The 16,440-nt window shown below is 56.1% G+C and overlaps 1 protein-coding gene across 1 annotated transcript in view; it reads right to left on the bottom strand.

The window, feature by feature from the left end:
* Positions 1–594: 594 nt before the first annotated feature.
* The window catches only part of LOC311187974 (ubiquitin carboxyl-terminal hydrolase 17-like protein 6), a gene marked incomplete at both ends in the record, with an annotated part of 44,046 nt that continues 28,200 nt past the window's right edge, over positions 595–16,440 (bottom strand). The window contains 3 exons of the mRNA XM_084259752.1: positions 595–685; positions 2,373–2,572; positions 2,914–3,088. Of these exons, the coding sequence (XP_084115878.1) occupies positions 595–685; positions 2,373–2,572; positions 2,914–3,088 (466 nt within the window). The remainder of the gene's footprint in view (positions 686–2,372; positions 2,573–2,913; positions 3,089–16,440) is intronic.

Here is a 16,440-nt window from a genome sequence, read left to right on the forward strand (position 1 = left end):
CACGCCCCCAGAAAGGTGTCAAGGGTCCTGCTCAGAGGCCGCCCTTCAGCGTCCCTCGTGCTCCCTACCCCCACCCGCCCTGCGGTGGCAGCTCCTCCAGGAGAGCGATTCCCACGGGCCCCCCCTGGATGGCCGGGTCCTTGGCCTCGGACACGTACAGACGGCGTCAGAAGGGGGAGACCCCGCGGGGGCCCTGGGGTCCTCTGGCTGCCGGAATGAGGGCCTGCCGGGGGCGGTTTTGGGCTCAGACTCTTAAGGGTCTCCATGGGGAGCTGTGCGGGAGGGAACGGGGGCGCTGCGCGATGTGCTGCTTGGAGAAGAGAGACGCGAACCCGCGTGCGTTTCAGGGCACTTTATTAATAGACGAGACTGGGGCGCCGGCCCCCGACGGCTGCGCTCCAGGAAGAGCCAAGGGCACAGGGAGCCCCCATCCCAGGCTGCAGACAGGAGCCTCGCGCTCGCGGTGGGTGAGCAGAGTCTGCAGTAAACCCACCCACGAGGGTGCGGGGCAGCGAGCTGTGGCGTCCCTGGGTCCCCGCCTGTCATGGGGCATCCTCGGGGCGCCTGCGGGCCAGGGTCCGCGGCCAGGGCGTCTCAGTCCCCATCGCTGTCCTCAGAGGAGGAAGACACCAGCAGATCCTCGTGGAGGACGCTGCGCAGGGCAGGCGGGGCGGTGCCATCGGGGCTGCAGCGGGTGGGGGAGCTCTGAGGCGGAGGGGGCGGGGGGCAGGCGGCCTTGAACCTGCAGCTCCACTGGCCGTGCTGCCGTCTGCTGAGGACCAAGGTGAGGGCCGGGCGGGGCGGGCTGCAGGGCCGGGAGTCTGGGTGCTCGGGGCCGTGGGCAGGGCGCGGGGGCTCAGCGCTGGGGGCCGGGGCCCCCTGGGTGGCCAGCGGGGCTGTGCAGGACCCATGTTCCGGGAGGCCTGGTGGGGGAGGCAGGGTTGGCTCAGGCCCCACGTCTGCGTCCTCACTGTCCTCCTGGGGGTGCTGGGCCGTGCCCAGCCGGGCTTTCTTCGGGGGCTTCTGTGGAGCAGGACTGGGGGCGGCTCTCTTGCCTGGGGCCTTGGGGCTGATGGAGGAGCCCTGGGGCCCCCACTTCTGGGCAGGCTGATGGTGGGAGCCTGAGGGGACCTCGAGGAGATTGGGGTGTGTCCAGGGGTGGGGGCCGGGAGCCAGTGTCTGATGCAGAGCGACACCCCGCGGTGTGTCCAGAGAAGGGGGCCCAGGGGAGGGAGCCCCGCCCTGCATCTCCCTCAGGGCGGCGGGTGAGAAGCCCCCCGGGGCGGGCCGGCCGCTGGGACACCCCTGGACGCCGCTGCGTGTCTTCTGTGAGCTCGCGGGCGGCCGTCCCCGGGGCAGGTCCGGGCCGGGGCCGCGCTTCTGGGTGGGGTGGACGGGCAGGGGCCGGCTCGGGTGCTGTGGGGACACGAGGGAGAGGGACGTGAGCTCCCCCGCGCTCCGGTCAGCAGCGCAGCGCGCGGCGAGGGAACCACAGCGGCCCCGGCGTAGGGGCCGCCCGGGAGCAGGGACACTCACCCGCGCCTCGTCCCAGGGGGCTGCGGCTGCCCGCCCGCCCTGCGCCGGGCCCGGGGTGCTCCTGGGAGGCTTCTGCGGGAGGGCGCCCCACTGCTGCTCCTGCCTGCGGGGAGAAACGCCGTTAAGCAGAGATTCCTGGGCCTCCCCGGTGGCGCAGCGGTTGAGCGCTGTGTTGCGAAGCTGCCTGCGGCCTCTGCGGCGCCGGTTCGATCCCCGGCTGCTCCCCGGCCAGCGGAGGAGGATCCCACATGGTGCGCAGACCTCTCCTGCCACCCGCTGCTCCCCTCAGCAGTGTACTTCGGTCCTTCTGCCTGCTCTGCTCCCCTCTCTGGCTCTGGTGAATTCTCTCACCCTCCCGCGCTTCTGACTATACCCAGTGCATGTATAAACAAAAACAAACAAACAAATATAATAAATAAATAAATAAAAACATGCCTCTATAAAAAAAAAAAAAAGCAGAGATTCCTGCGCCCACGTGGGTGTGGGCAGTGTCCCCCCTCCATCCCCGCTCACGGGATGGTCAGGAAGGCCCTGGCCACCCCACTGTCCTCCCGCCTTGGACCTTCTCCCCAGTGCTGGGCGCCCACGGACTCCCTTTGGACCCCCCTGAACCACCCCGTGCTGTCCACAGGTGCAGGTGCCCTTTGCCCCCCTCACCCGCGTGGGCCCCCAGGAGATCAGGGGCCCCTGAGCATGGAGGCCGGAGGATCCCGGCCTGTGGCGCTGCCCCCTCCACCTGTGCTGGCCCGGGCCTGGCTGTGCCCACAGGGGAGGGGTAGGTCACAGCGACCTTGACCATGAGCTGGGGGACCCGCCAGCTGACCGCATGTACCTACCTCAGTGCCCGTGCAACCTCCCGCACGGTCCGGGTGCCAGTCTGGGGCTTCCGTGCCAGGTGCCCGTACCACGGGTTCCGGTTCTCCTTGCCTTGCAGGGAGCCCAAAGCCTGGGGCGCCAGGGCCCCCTGCCAGCACCTGATGGGGCACCTGCGGCTGGCAGCCTTGTGCCCAAAGGCTCCGCAGTCCTTGCACTTCACCTGCGGGGAGGAGGGACACGGGGTCAGGGCCTCACAGTCACATGCAGGGGAAGGGATCGGGGAGGGGGCTGTGGGGGGCAGGGGAGGCAGAGTGGGGGCCTCCCCTGGGGTCTGAAGGAGGGGCTGGAGGGGAAGGGAGGGCGCAGGTGGCTGACCGCACTGGGCACCGGGGCGAGCGGGGGCTACAGTTGCAGGGACAGGGGGAGGAGCTGACTTGGGGTGCGGGGCCTTCCCTGGAGCGCCTGGCAGTGCTGGGGCTGGGGGCCCTGAGCTGTGCAGACAGCCTGAGGGGCGCCTGCCCTGTGCTCGACCTGGGGGGCCCGACAAGGTCCTGAACTTACCCGAGGATCCTCCTCCACTGTTGGGGGTGCTGTCTGCCCCCCGGGTCCTGCCCGCGGGGCCATCCCTCTCTGGGTGCTCACCGGGCAGAGGACCCCAGCTGGGCTGGGCCTTCCCGCCATCGGACGGGCCGCCTGGAGCTTCATCCCGCTGTCCCCGGGCCCGACGGTGGGTGACCTGGACAAGAGACAAGGCAAGTGTCAGTGGGCTCAGGAGCTCCCGCCTCCTCCGCCACAGCCTCTGCCTGGGGTGAGTCCCGGACACTGGGGGCCACAGGACTTACCTCAGGGCCTCTCCTGCCCACCATGGGGGCCCTCACAGCCCCTCCCCCTGCACACCCCGAGCCAGGACTCACCACCGCCCTCCACCGCCCCGTTCCATCCATCTCGGTGCACAGGTGCCCGTGAGTGGGAGCCCAGCCCAGGCGGCAGCACAGCAAGCCCTGCCGCCCCACAACCCCCTTGGAGTCTGTGCCAGGGAGCCAGGAGGGTCCCCTGGCAAGGCTGACTCAGCCTCGGGACACAGTGCTTGAGGGTAAACCCCTCCTGCCCCCACTGAAAACACCCCTCACCCCTCTATCACTGGCTGCGCCATCAGAGGACTCCCGAGAGGGGGAACTCACCTTAGGCCGCGGGGCTGCTCCGTGGGTCAGGAGATGCTCGGGTGGGGCTGGACCAGGTGCACTGTCGGTGGGCAGCGTCCTGGAGGCCGGAGCAGGTGGGACTGGGCAGGAGTGGTCCCAGGCCTGGCTTTTAGGCTGTCCCTGGTGTCACGTGACCCAGCGGGTCTTCCCTCCCATCAATCACTGCCCCTCACCCCTGTGCAGGTGGTTGTGGCCACACCCAGCCCTTCCGGCTGCAGGTGCCTCCCGGGGGGCCTGTGGTGGACACTGAGTTGACTCCTGTCTGTCCCGGCCAGTGCCCGTGGCACTGTGAGGATGGCGGGGGCCTCCGAGGGGCTCTGACTCCCTGGGCCACCTGCTTCTATCGGGGAGTGCTCGTGGGTCGGTCAGTCCTGGGACTGTGACTCTTGCTACTGGAAAGACGCAGACCATCGTGGTGATGTCCTGGGAGACGTTCCCCTGGGCACCAGGGACGGTGTCAGGGGACAGCACTTCCCAGGCCTTGGCAAGATCATGGGGCCCTTTTAGCGAGTTTCCTTTGGCCTCGCGCCGCGACACTGTGTGTGTCGTTTCCAGCCGCTCCCAGGGGAGCTGGTAGTTTGGGGGCTTTGTCTTAGTTGAGTACAATTTGCAGGACTGCGCGGGGCACCGCCTCTGTGGCTCGGCCGGGCAGGGCTCCCTGAGCGAGATATGAAGTGTGGCCTTAGAAGTGACTCTGCCTCCATTTATCTCCAGTCAGAAGCGGGACCGAAGCCAAGGAGCTTTCTCAGGCCGGGAACACGGTGCTGCTCAGGCTCCAGGCTGCCCCCAGGGCCGGAGACAGATGCTCAGATGCCACCAACATCTTTAAACAAGACTTGGTGAATGTTGCTCCTGGCCTGATGGGCTAAAAATTGCCTCTAAGGCTTGGAGAGTGAGAGGGGGCGGCGGGGCGGCCGGAGGAGGGCCGGGCTGCTAAGGGTGGACGCGTGTTCGGAGGAAGGAGAGATGCAGCAAGGGCTGGCGTCTCCTGGGGAGGAAGCCTCACAGAGGGGTTGCCCGGCGATGACCTCACGCCAGCCGTGAGCTGCATTTGCAACAGCTTGCATTGTTTTGAAAAGGTTCCATTTCCTACAGATTTCTTCATTCAACATCCTCAGCCACTGCCTTCTGCTACTCATTATTAAGCCACATTTCCCTGAGTGGGTATTTTCTCAAAATCTCACTGATGTCCTTTTTTCCTACGTGCAATCTCGCTGGAGAGTTTTCCATGCTGCTTTTAGGTTTGCTACCTCGTTGTTAGAATCTCAGTGTTGACCAAATGTAAGGAATTCCTTCAGATTTCCCTTCCTCCATGACACCGGGGTGTTTGGAATCGCCTCACCCAGACGCCTGTCAGAGATGTTCCGTGAATCAAGAATTTCTGTTGCTCTTACACTGAACAGTCCCCCAGTCTGAATTGTCTGTCGGGACTCTTGGTCCTGCTTCAAAGACTCTTTTATACCCCGAGGTGTTTTATCCTCTTCTTGCTGTTTGAACCTTTGCTCCTTCGATGGCTTTTCTTGAGCACGTCAGGCTGGCAGGGGGCTGAATCTTAGTTCACAGTGATTGTGAGACTAGCGTTTCTCCCGAGCGGAGCTTGCCCAGGATGGAAATAATTTTGGAAGAATGAGGTGCTCCCTGCACAAGTCCTCCAGATATGTCAAAGTTTGGAGCTGTTGGTGACACCGTTCCCACAGCTCTGCTTGCAGCCTGCCTGCACCTGCGATGTCAGGTTGGCGAGCGGCACACTGACAGCACATCTGTGCATGTGCGAAACCACCGGTCACTGCTCTGACCTGGGAGAACTCACCTGCAAACCTGACCTCTTGACTGCTGATAAGGGGGTAGAAGGATCCTCCCTGCTCACCCCAGGACTGCAGTGCTGATTCATGCAGTGTGAGAGCCCTTGGAGGGTTTTAAAATTCATGCTGGGACTGGATTTTGCTTCTGCTTTATCAAGCTCTGTCCACCAGGCAGGTGACCTCCTGCAGGCCTGCGAGACTCTCCCTTTAGGGCTGGGGCCCCTGGTGTCGCCGAAGGGAGGAGCGGTGGCTGAAGGCTCTCCCGCCCAGCGCACACGCGTGCGGCCGCTCTGCAGGGTGGGTCTCTCATGGCTTCTAAGGTGAGCGCGTTGACTGAAGGCTTTCCCGCAGCGGCGGCCCTCGTGGGGTTTCTCTCCTGCGTGTGTTCTGCTGGGGCGCCGGAGCTCAGAGCCGTGATGCAAGGCCTCCCCGCAGAGCAGACGCTTGTGTGGTGTTTCTCCACTATGAATTCTGTTGTGCTGGCTAAGGACAGAGCTTTGGCTGAAGGATTTCCCGCCCTGTGGACAGGCATCCTGCTTCTCTGCAGGGCGGATTTTCTCATGGCTTCTAAGGTAAGAAAAATGACTGAACGCCTTCTCACATGCGCGGCTTTTAGAGGGTTTCTCCACAGTGTGAGTTTTCTCTTGCTGTTCACGGTGAGAGCTGTGGCTGAACACTTTCTCACGCGAATGGCGTGCGTGTGGTCTGCTACCTCGTCGTCGGGTCTGAGTGTTATTGAGCCTTCTAAGGTCAGAGCTTTGCAAACCTTTGTGCCCACCTCAATGACAGTTACATGTTTTTTCTCCAGTGTGCGTTGTCTTGTGTTTCTTGAGGTGAAGGTAAGGACGAAGGAGCTCCCCATACTCGTGGCACTCACGTAATTATCCTGTAGTGTGAATTTGTTTGTGTGGTTGAAAGGACAGGTCCTTGCTGAGTGATTTTCCCTGCCCTGTTGTGATATGAGGCTTCTGTCCCACGCCAATTAAAACACGTTGATTGAACTCAGCTCTGTGAGTAAACTGGTCACCCACGTCAATGTGTCCAACGGGAGCCTCTGGAGTGAGACGTGGCTGTTTGGGAGAAGAGAAAAAAGACTCTTAGTGGTTTGCCAGCCTATGTCCTTGCCTTCATTTGTCCACTAGCAACCTGGGCGTGACAGTCTCTAGGGCTCGTCTCGCACACGTACTGGGTCACTCACCTGCAGGCAGACAATATTATCCTTTGAGATATTATTTTCCTACCGTGAGAAATGTTGATGCAGTTGACTGTATTTTTAGAACTGAGGTTTTGCCTTGAGCTCATTTATTTTGAGCTTAATTTATTCACTGATTTCAAACTACCAAACTTTTCCCCAGAAAGTGCTTAATTCCAACTCCATTACACTCCTGCAGGCACCTTACCTAATTGCCGGATCTGCAGTTTGGATGATTAGGACTCACACCCACTTACCGTTGGCATGGCGACCCTTGCGTCCTTCTGGTTGTGTTGTGTTAGTAACACTTCTTCTCTGTTATGGAGACTTTCTCTCATTACACAGTTACAGCTGTGATCTCCTTGGCCAGTGGAGGGGTCCGAGCCGCTGTTTGTCGTCCCCAGCCCTATTCGGGTCCCAAGCCCATGACGCTGAGGGTGTCGGAGGGGGCCTGATGGCTGTCCCTGTCCAGCTCGTGGGCAGCTGGGGCGCTGAGTGCCTCGTCAGGCCACACCTGTGCCTGGTTGGGACCCGGCCGAGGGGAGACGGGGAGGGATAAGATCAGCCCTGGCTAGTCCCAGAGGGAGGTCAAGGAGGAGGGTCCCACATGGCGTGCAGACCTCTCCTGCCGCCCGCTGCTCCCCTCAGCGGTGTGCTTCGGTCCTTTTGCCTGCTCTGTTCCCTGCTCTGGCTCTGGTGAATTCTCTCACCCTCCCCCGCTTTTGACTGTACCCAGTGCATGTATAAATAAATAAATAAATAAATAAATAAATAAATAAATAAATAAATAAATAAATCTTTGGGGGGGGGAGAGAAAGATGCCCGAGAAGTGCGCAGGGACTCGCTCTGGTGACAGGGGGAGGGGAGGAGACACGTCTATGGCTGGGAAGTCATCGTGGATGACACCGCGGCACGGAGAACCCCGCCCTTGCAAGCCGCTGGGCTCTGGAGGAAGAAGAGGAAGGAGTCAAGGGCGTGGAGGAGGCCCGAATGGGGTCAGATTCCCAAGTGGTTCGTTTTCTCCGGGGCTGCTGATGGGCCTCTCACAAGCACGAGGCCCGAGAACGTTCCCCCAGGGCCGTAGGTCCCCCAGCCACCCCCTCCCCGCGGAGCTCAGCATAAAGATCCTGCACCATAAAGACCAGAAGCAACACCAGACAGGGTTTCAAGCCTATTTTAATCCTTACTATCAAATCTCCTATAAATGCTTTGTTCTGGAAGTTGTCCCTTCAGCTGCCGTGTCTGTTGGCATCTCCACGGGCAGCGGGCGTCACGGCCTGAGGAGACTGTCTGCGTCTTCCACCTGGGAAGGGCGTGGTGCGAACGTTCTGCGATGAAAGTGGCCCGTGGGATACGCGTGGCTCGGCCTGGAACTGGGGCTCAGCCTTAGGCTGCTTAGAGCAATCAAGGTCTCCCTTGCCCTCACCGCTGCCCGATGGAACGGGGGTCACAGAGGGCAGGAAAGCGTCCAGTTCCCGTGCAGCTGGTTTCAGCTTCTCCCTCCATGCAGCAGCTAATGGGAGCTGTGGGACAACCTGCGCCTTAGGGTTGGCCTGTGCCGCGCTGTCCAAATCCAGCCCGGCTTTGTGTTTTTGCATAGAGAGCCCTGGGTTTCCAGCCTTGCTAGTGTTCTGGAAGTGTGGGGCCTCCCCTGCAGGGGTGGGCCTGTAACCCCCCTGCTAAAGCACCCACCGTCCTCCACGAAGGCCCACCATGCTCTCTCCCACCCTGTCCACCCCCTCCCCCACAAGCCTGGGGTCTCTGGTTAGCTTTCAAGGGTTGGTTTTAAAGTGCGTCTTCATCCAGCTCTTTGTTTGGTTTCTCTATTCCACGTATAAGACAGCAGTGTTTTGGGGAGGTAACGACACTAGGCCAAAGCCCGCCATCTGGACAGGGCAGCTGAGCAGTGACAGCTGTGATCTCCTTGGCCTGGGCGGGGGTAGGGAGGGGTTGGGACCTGGCCTGCCGAGCGGGCACCTGGCAGTGTTAGTGTGACAGCACAGGCCGTGTCCTCGTGGGACCTGATGCTCGGGGGTGACGGTGTTCTCAGCGCGCCCGTCTGTACCGCGATGAGGAGTGTGGTGCAGTGGCGTCCTGAGGCGCAGTTTACTGGGTGTCCTGCTACCCCAGAGACCAGGATCTTGGCCCCAAGCGCAGGCAACTGTGTGAGCCGGGCTGATGTAGCCCCAGCACCTTTGGGCCCAGGCCGAGCGGGCCATCTCCTCTGTTTTATCTGTGAGTCACCCACTTCCTCCACCTGATACCAGGTGCTGGGGCTGCAGAGGCCAGCGGATGCTCACGGCCTCCCAAGGGGACAGACGGCGTCAGAGAACCCAGAAAGCGGTGCTGGAGGCGGGGCAGGGAGGCACCTGAGTGGAGCCCAGTCCGGGGCACCATCGCGCCTTCATGTCCATAGCTGCTGCTCAGCATCATTTTTACTCCTTCTTTGGAATCAGAGCGGCACAAATTCACTTCTGCAGCCCCCGACCTTCACCTCAAAGGAAAGGCACTCGGCCTCGCAGCCGCCGTCCATCCACAGACACTTCAACTGCCTGTGAATAGCTCCCCGGGCTGAGGGCGCAGAGCAGAGCCCTCAGTCAGCTGGTGATTCATTACTGGAAGGCGAAATCCCATCCTTGGGGCCAAGCTCAACCATCCACCCCCCAGGGCTCCTGGACACAGGGGATGGACTTAGAATTGAGACGGGGCAGACGTCACCCCATCAGCGAGGCCTCACCGCGCCAGGCCGTGCCCACGCTTGTTCCTCAACGAGCAGAACCGAACCCCCGCCCCCCTGCCATGGCCGTGTCTGGGGTGCATAGAAGCAGAAGGAGACAATGTGCTTCCTAATCCCAATGATTAACCCTTTCCAGTCGATAATAATGTTCCACGTCTCCCAGGGAACAGTCCCGTGGGAGAGGGCCGTTGGCTCCCTGGGAGGACCGGCCCAGGCCCCGTGTGCTGGCGTCTGTGCTGCGCCTCTTTGGGGCACAGAGATGATACAGGAAGACGCTGGGCCGGCAGCATGCTCTGCAGAGCCTATGGGAATGTTTCCACGTGTGGAAGAAAAGCTGGCGCGTGCACGTTTGGAACAGACAACAGCCTGCTCCGTGCTGGCCAGAGGGAGCTGAGCCTGGGCCGAGGAGAGCCGAGCCTGTTCCCATGCACTGGTCTGAGATGGAGTCAGGGGAGGGGCGGGAGGGGGCAAGGGCAGCAATCGATGCCCCTCGCCATTGTTCTGCCACCAGCCCTGCTGGGGGGGTGCCTCCAAGTCCCCCCCCCCGCGATCGCCTGCCCCTCCCTGCCCTCCTGGCCAGATGCTGAGATCTACAGGGTCTGAGATCTACAGCACAAATCCACAGCCTGCAGCTTTTGCCTCGTTCCAACCCCGGGACCTTTTTAGAACCCAGGAGAGTCCATATCATCAGGAAGGACGCATCTGCCATCAAGGCAATGGTAAGTTTCATGGGGAGTGACACTAATCATTCAAATTAGAGACATGGCAGTAGTATGTGAATAAATGAATCTATTATCCTAAAGTACATTAAGTTGAGATTTAACTCTCATCAAAAAGTTTTGGATAGTTGAGGTAGTGAAAAAATTAATGAGCTCGAAATTATAACCCGAGATCTTAAAAAAATATGGACAACTACATACTGTTCCTATACCTAGTCTATGCCTAGTCTTTTTTATTTTTTTTAAAGATTTATTTACTTATTTATGCAAGCACTGGGCACAGTCAGAAGCGCGGGACAGGGAGAGAATTCACCAGAGCGATAGCGGGACGCAGAGCAGGCAGAAGGACCGAAGTACACTGCTGAGGGGAGCAGCGGGCTGCAGGAGAGGTCTGCGCGCCATGTGGGACCATCCTCCTGTGGCCAGGGAGCAACCGGGGATCGAACCAGAGCTGCAGAGACTGCGGGCAGCTGACCAACCCAGCGCTCAACCGCTGCGCCACCGGGGAGGCCCCTATGTCTCGTCTTTGAAACACATTGACGCCTTCAAAATCAGTCTACAAGCTGCAGTTAGGATGCTACAAAAACGTGTGCAGGAGGGGGATGCAGCTCATTAGGAATTAACACTGGAAAGATTTTAATTGAAGGGCATCACTAAATGATTATATATATATGTATATATATTTAATAATGAATGTATGGATGTATATTGAAAACCATTACTAGCCCTTCTTCTCCTTCCCAAAAGCGATTCCCTTTGAATGTAACAGTATGGGAGATTCCCCATTGTGCTCCACAGTGAACGAACATTTAAGGCTCCCACGGAAAAGAAACCCTGTATCAGTAAGCAGTGTCGGAAATCCCTTGGTGGCCAGCCATGCCTTCATCAGCACAAGCACATTCCCAGTCAAGGTAAAGTCTGTGAATGCCATCTATGCGGGAAAGCCTTCAGTACCTGCTCCAGTCTGAGACGGCACGAGATGACTCACACTGGAGAGAAACCTTACGAATGCTGCATCTGTGGGAATGCCTTCATTCAAAGCTATGACCTTAGAAAGCACAATCTGACTCACACTGGAGAGAAACCGTATGAATGTCAGCTGTGTGGGAAAGCCTTCAGTCAGTGTTCTGCCCTTAGACGACTCGAGGGAATCCACTATGGAGAGAACATGAGTGCTTTTAGTGAATATTCTGACCTGAGATGACATACAATGATGATTCATTATATTTAAGAGACGTCAACCATAGCTTTAATGTTTAAACACACCAAAGACTCATACATTGAAGGGATACTGCAACTGATGTGGAAGATCCTCTAGTCTTTCGTACTTGACATATGCACATGTATGTGGCCGTGAATACACACGTATGACATCAAAACCTTCAGTCATTGGCCTGACCTCCGATGACCTGAGAGAACTCCTACTGTACATAGAAAGAATGAGGTTGTCTTCAGCCACATTTGTACATTTGAAACACTTGAGGTTTGACACAGGTCAGACCGCGTGGGAGTGTCATCCATGTGAACAAATATTCAGCCAAGCACCAGTCACGTAGGCACAAGAAACGAGTCACTGCTAACCCAGGATGTGAGCGATGAATGTGCTTGAGGATTACCAAGCAATTCACACAGAAGCGATTCATTTAAAAGCCAACAGAACCCTCATTCCCAGAGCCATTCTGTGGCACATAGGAGGAGTCAGATTGTACAGAGCACTCAGTGTCACGAAAGAAGGTTCTCAAACCAAGGAGACGGTAGTCCAAAAACCAAAGTGGAGAAAACTTCATCTAGTTTTCATATCAGATAACGAAATCTAGGAGAAAAATACGCTAAGAATCTTTTAATATGCAAGTTAGCAAATAATTAAGAATCTACATAATTTCCCAGGGAAAGGGTGACATCGCCAAGATAGTCAAGTGGTCTGAGAATACTGAACTGATGCTGGGATGATGCAGAATTTTGTAAGAAATTAAAGTTTGCAATAGATTTGTAAAGATGTGAGTAATCCATGTTGCTAAGAAAGTCTGGTGAGCTGAAGTTCTGCTTGTCCTTATGCAGCTGTAGGCACCTGTTTAGGTCTGGGCTCCGCGGCACGTGGGCTGAAGTTTTAGCCCAACTCAGAGTCTCTCCCAGCAGCTCCTTCCACACAGCTCATCCCCACGCATCGTCTCTCCTCACTGACATAGCGCGCTCTGTCCTGGCCTGCGGGAGACACAAGATCCTTCACCCGTGCCTGGTTGCTCCAGTGTGCCATGGCCCTGGCTTGGCGAGGTCATGCGGGGGGCATTAGCAATGACGTTGATGTCCACCACTTAGTCAGCACCAGCCCCGTCTCTGTGGGGACAGTTGCAGACCAGAGGCACGGGTAGCTCAGCACTTTAAGGCCACAGAACACTCCTTGAATTTCTCCATGAAGCGTCTGATTTGGGCTATGTTTGGGCGGGAGTTCATCGTCCCGTATAACCACATCCAGTACCTTGACTCGATGAGTCCTGAGCTCTGCACCCAGTCAGCTCCCCGCCAGTGCTTTCTCCTTCCAAAGCAGCTCTGCCGAGAGCACTCAGGCAAGCTGCACCCCCTAAGCTATTACACACCACAGAAGCCCGCACCGTACTGCAGAATGAAAGTTCTCACGAAGGATTTGCACATGTATCCCCTTTGAACAAAACTGAAAACTGAACTCAAGCCTCAAGGGGAAATGCTTCCAAGAGAGAACTCAACTGGCGGGTGCTCTCCCAACTGCCACTGTCCCCACTCACGTCCCGAGGCCCTGTGAGTGAACAGTCTGCCTCACAGTGATAAGTCACTGTTTTCAAACCTCCCCCCCCAAAGCGATTCTATGGTGCAGCGAGGGTGGAAACAGTCATGTGAGGAGGAGGAACTAAAATTCAACATTCTGGTATCTTGGCTGGAGAGGCAGAGACAAGAGAAGTGTGAAGAAGGGCTCAGGGAACAAATAAGTCCAGAGCCTGGAGACACACCTCATGGGTTCTCATTTCCACCGTCACAGTCCAGGAGATGTTACTCAGTCTTATTGTGACTCAGTTTATTCAACTCTAAGGTGGAAGTGAGCTGAGGGCCTCATCTTGGCATGGCTAGGAGGCTACTGAGGTGGACTAGAGGCCCCAGATGCCTGCGGGCAATGGGCACTTCTGTCAAGAGAAGGTGGTTCCCGCTGCTGTGTTCCTGCCCCCAGGGAAATGGACAGTAAGAAGCGGACAGTAAGAAGCGAACCTCTCAGTTTAATTGGCAACAGCTGATAATGATCAGGCGCTGACAGTTAGCACCAGGCTTTCCTGGCCGGGAATCCCCGGGATGTGCCTGTGGCTTCAGTCGCCTTCCGGGCTTTCTGAATTTAAAACAAGACTTTAAAGCCAAATTGCTGTCTGCTTCCCATCAACAATTGTGTTCAGGTCTGTTAACCTTTGGGGGGTTCATTTATGTAGGGTTCTCTTTCTTCCTTCCCCCCTGTACCCCGCCTCTCGTGCGCCCTGGTCCCTCCACTCCACCGTACCATTCGTGCCCAGGAGCTTTTTAAAAGAGCCTGATCAAGGCACCAGGCATGGAAATACCCGGGCGTGTCCGTTTGTTTCTTTGTGTTTGTTTGTTTTTGTTAGTTTCGGTTTGTGTTTGTTAGTTTTTGTTTTTAGTTTTTGTTAGTTCTTTTTAGTGTTTGTTTTTGTTTTTGTTTGTGTTTGTTTTTGTTTGTTTGTTTTTTTAGTGTTTGTTTTTTGTTTGTTTCTGTTTGTTTTTATGAGTTTGTTTTTGTTTGTTTTTATTAGTGTTCGTTTTTGTCTGTTAGTTTTCGTTAGTTTTTGTTAGTGTTTGTTTCTGTTTGATTTTGTTAGTTTGTTTTTGATAGTTTCTGTTTATTTTTGTTTGTTTTTGTTATTTCTTGTTAGTGTTTGTTTTGTTTTTGTTTGTTTATGTTTGTTTGTTTCTTTAATTTTTGTTAGTGTTCCTTTTTGGTTTTGTTTGTTTTTGTGAGGGTTTGTTTCTTTTTGTTTGTTTCTGTCACGAAGGACACCCCATCTTCAGCTCCTGATCCTCATGACACTACTCAGAACTTTTACCATGACAAATATCATCACAAAAATTACATGTCTTGAGTTAGGGAGCAACATGGCGGTGAGGAGACACTGCGAGTAAGATCTCCCATTAAAAAAAAGTTTATAGGGAGGAAAAGCGGCAGGTCCCAGTGAGAACAGGGACCCAGAAGATAAAGGGGCGACTCCAGCAAACTGCCCAAAGAAGAAAGTTGCCATAAAAGAGGACCAGAAGGGAGGAAAGCGCAGAACCCTCCTCCCCTCCCCCGCCCACAAAGTCAGCACTCTCCGACCGGCAGAGAGGAGGGAAACAACAAACCAAAACGGCCAACAAGAACAAAGGACGCAGCAAGCGGGACTGTGAGTGGAAAGGAACTATTTCAGCCACCACACCCCTTGAACGGGAGCTGTGCAGAACCCTGCAGGATCCGCCGCGGAGGTGAGCTCCAGGCGCCATTAAAGAGAGCCCCGCCCCCCAGGAGGAGGCCAGCCCCGGCCGCCCGGTAAGCTTGTGCGGAAAGCTGCGCGCTGGAAAACCAGACACGGATCGGGATTGCACGGAAAAGCGGCGTGGATCACGCTGAAAAGCAGTGCGGTTGAAAAGCAAACGCGGATCCGGATCGGATCGCAGCTGCCCAGGTCACCGCGCCTGCAACCTAGGCTTGCGGGGAGAAGCGCGGTGGCCCTCCCTGAGTGAGCAGGAACCAGGCGCCCAGGCAGGGGAGCGGGATTCAAAAGGCGCCATTCCCGCGCCACTGATCTGGGCTACAGCCCGCATCCTGGAACTGAGGGCTTTGGAACTGAGACCCAGGGCACGAAATTAGGGGCGTGGGTACCCCACGATGGTGGGGCACAAGGCAGACACAGCACCCCAAAGCCGGTGAGGTGTACCCTACCATCCCCGCTCTGTTCCCTGTCCCACGGGGTGGAAAATCAGCTCCCCAAGGGCTCTAGGAGAGATCTCTGGCGCCACCTAGCGACTTGAAGCCAGCAGAGACTCCTGAAGGAGCCAGTGGCCAGCTGGGGAGTTAGCCCACACCGGGCCCCTTCCGACCAGTAGTCTGAGCCCACAGGGAGAGCGAGCACCCACAGTCGGGGCAGACCAGGCGCGCAGAAGAGTGTGCCTGAGACCGGACCGCAGGGAGTGTGTCCCACATCACCATTTTAGAACAGGGACATTTATTCATTAAAGACTACCTGCAGAAGGCTTCCTCAGGAGCCAGAGGTGAGCAGGGGAAGTTCGCCCACGCCAGACCCCCTCTGGCCTGCAGTCCAAGCCCAGAGGGGGAGCAGGAACCCACCGCCGGGGCAGACCAGGCGCACAGGGGAGTGTGTCCCCACATCGGCATTTTAGAACAGGGACCTTTCTCCAGTAAAGACTGCTTGAAACTGACAGATGACTCCTGGAGGAACCAGAGGGGAGCAGAGAAGCCCACCCAAGATGCCGGCCAGTCCCAACAACACAGTGTCTAATTTGCATACGGCAAATTAGAAAACAGACAGTAGGGAGGAGAAGAACCACACGCAACCTAGCAACTCTCCAGAGAAAAAGCACACCACAAAAAGAAAACCAGCCCCCAGATTGCAACGACAATAACTTGGAAGAATTTCTGAGCCTTCCAGAAAGAGAATTTAAAATTGCCGTGATTAAAAAACTGACAGAAGTCATAAAGGAAAACAATGATAAGGGAAAAATAATCAACGATCAGAAGAATGCAATTGAGTCCCTAGAGAGGGAAAACAATGGTCAGAAGAAAGAAATTGAGTCCCTAAAGAGGGAAGTAAAAGAAATGCAGGAGATCAAAGAATTAATGGAAGAACTAAAGAATTCTGGGAAAAGCAATGAAAGCAGAATAGATGAAATGGAAGAACGAATAAGTACTCTTGAAGACACAGAAATAAAAAGAACCAAAACAGAAAAGGAAAGAGAAGTACGAAGGAAAAAGAACGAAGAAAGACTTCGGGAAATATCTGACTCCATGAGGAAAGGAAATATAAGAGTTATAGGAATACCAGAAGGAGAGGAGAGAGATGTAGGAACAGAGAAAATATTCAAAGAGATAATTGAAGAGAACTTCCCAAATGTGAAGAAGGAGCTGAAAATTGATATACAAGAAGCAAGAAGAACACCAAACTTCCACGACAAAAGGAAAAATACAGCAAGACACATAATAGTAAAGCTCCCAAGAATCCAGGACAAGGAAAAAATAATGAAGCTGGCAAGAGGGAAGAAACAGATAACATTCAAAGGAAAGCCAATCAGGCTGACATCAGACTTCTCCGAAGAAACACTACGGGCAAGGAGAGAGTGGAGGGACATAGTCAACAGACTCCAAGAAAACAAATGCCAACCAAGAATACACTATCCCGCAAAGCTCTCCTTCCTCTTT

Source organism: Talpa europaea (genome assembly GCF_964194135.1).
Source record: "Talpa europaea genome assembly, contig: HAP1_SCAFFOLD_91, whole genome shotgun sequence".
Lineage (NCBI taxonomy): Eukaryota > Metazoa > Chordata > Mammalia > Eulipotyphla > Talpidae > Talpa > Talpa europaea.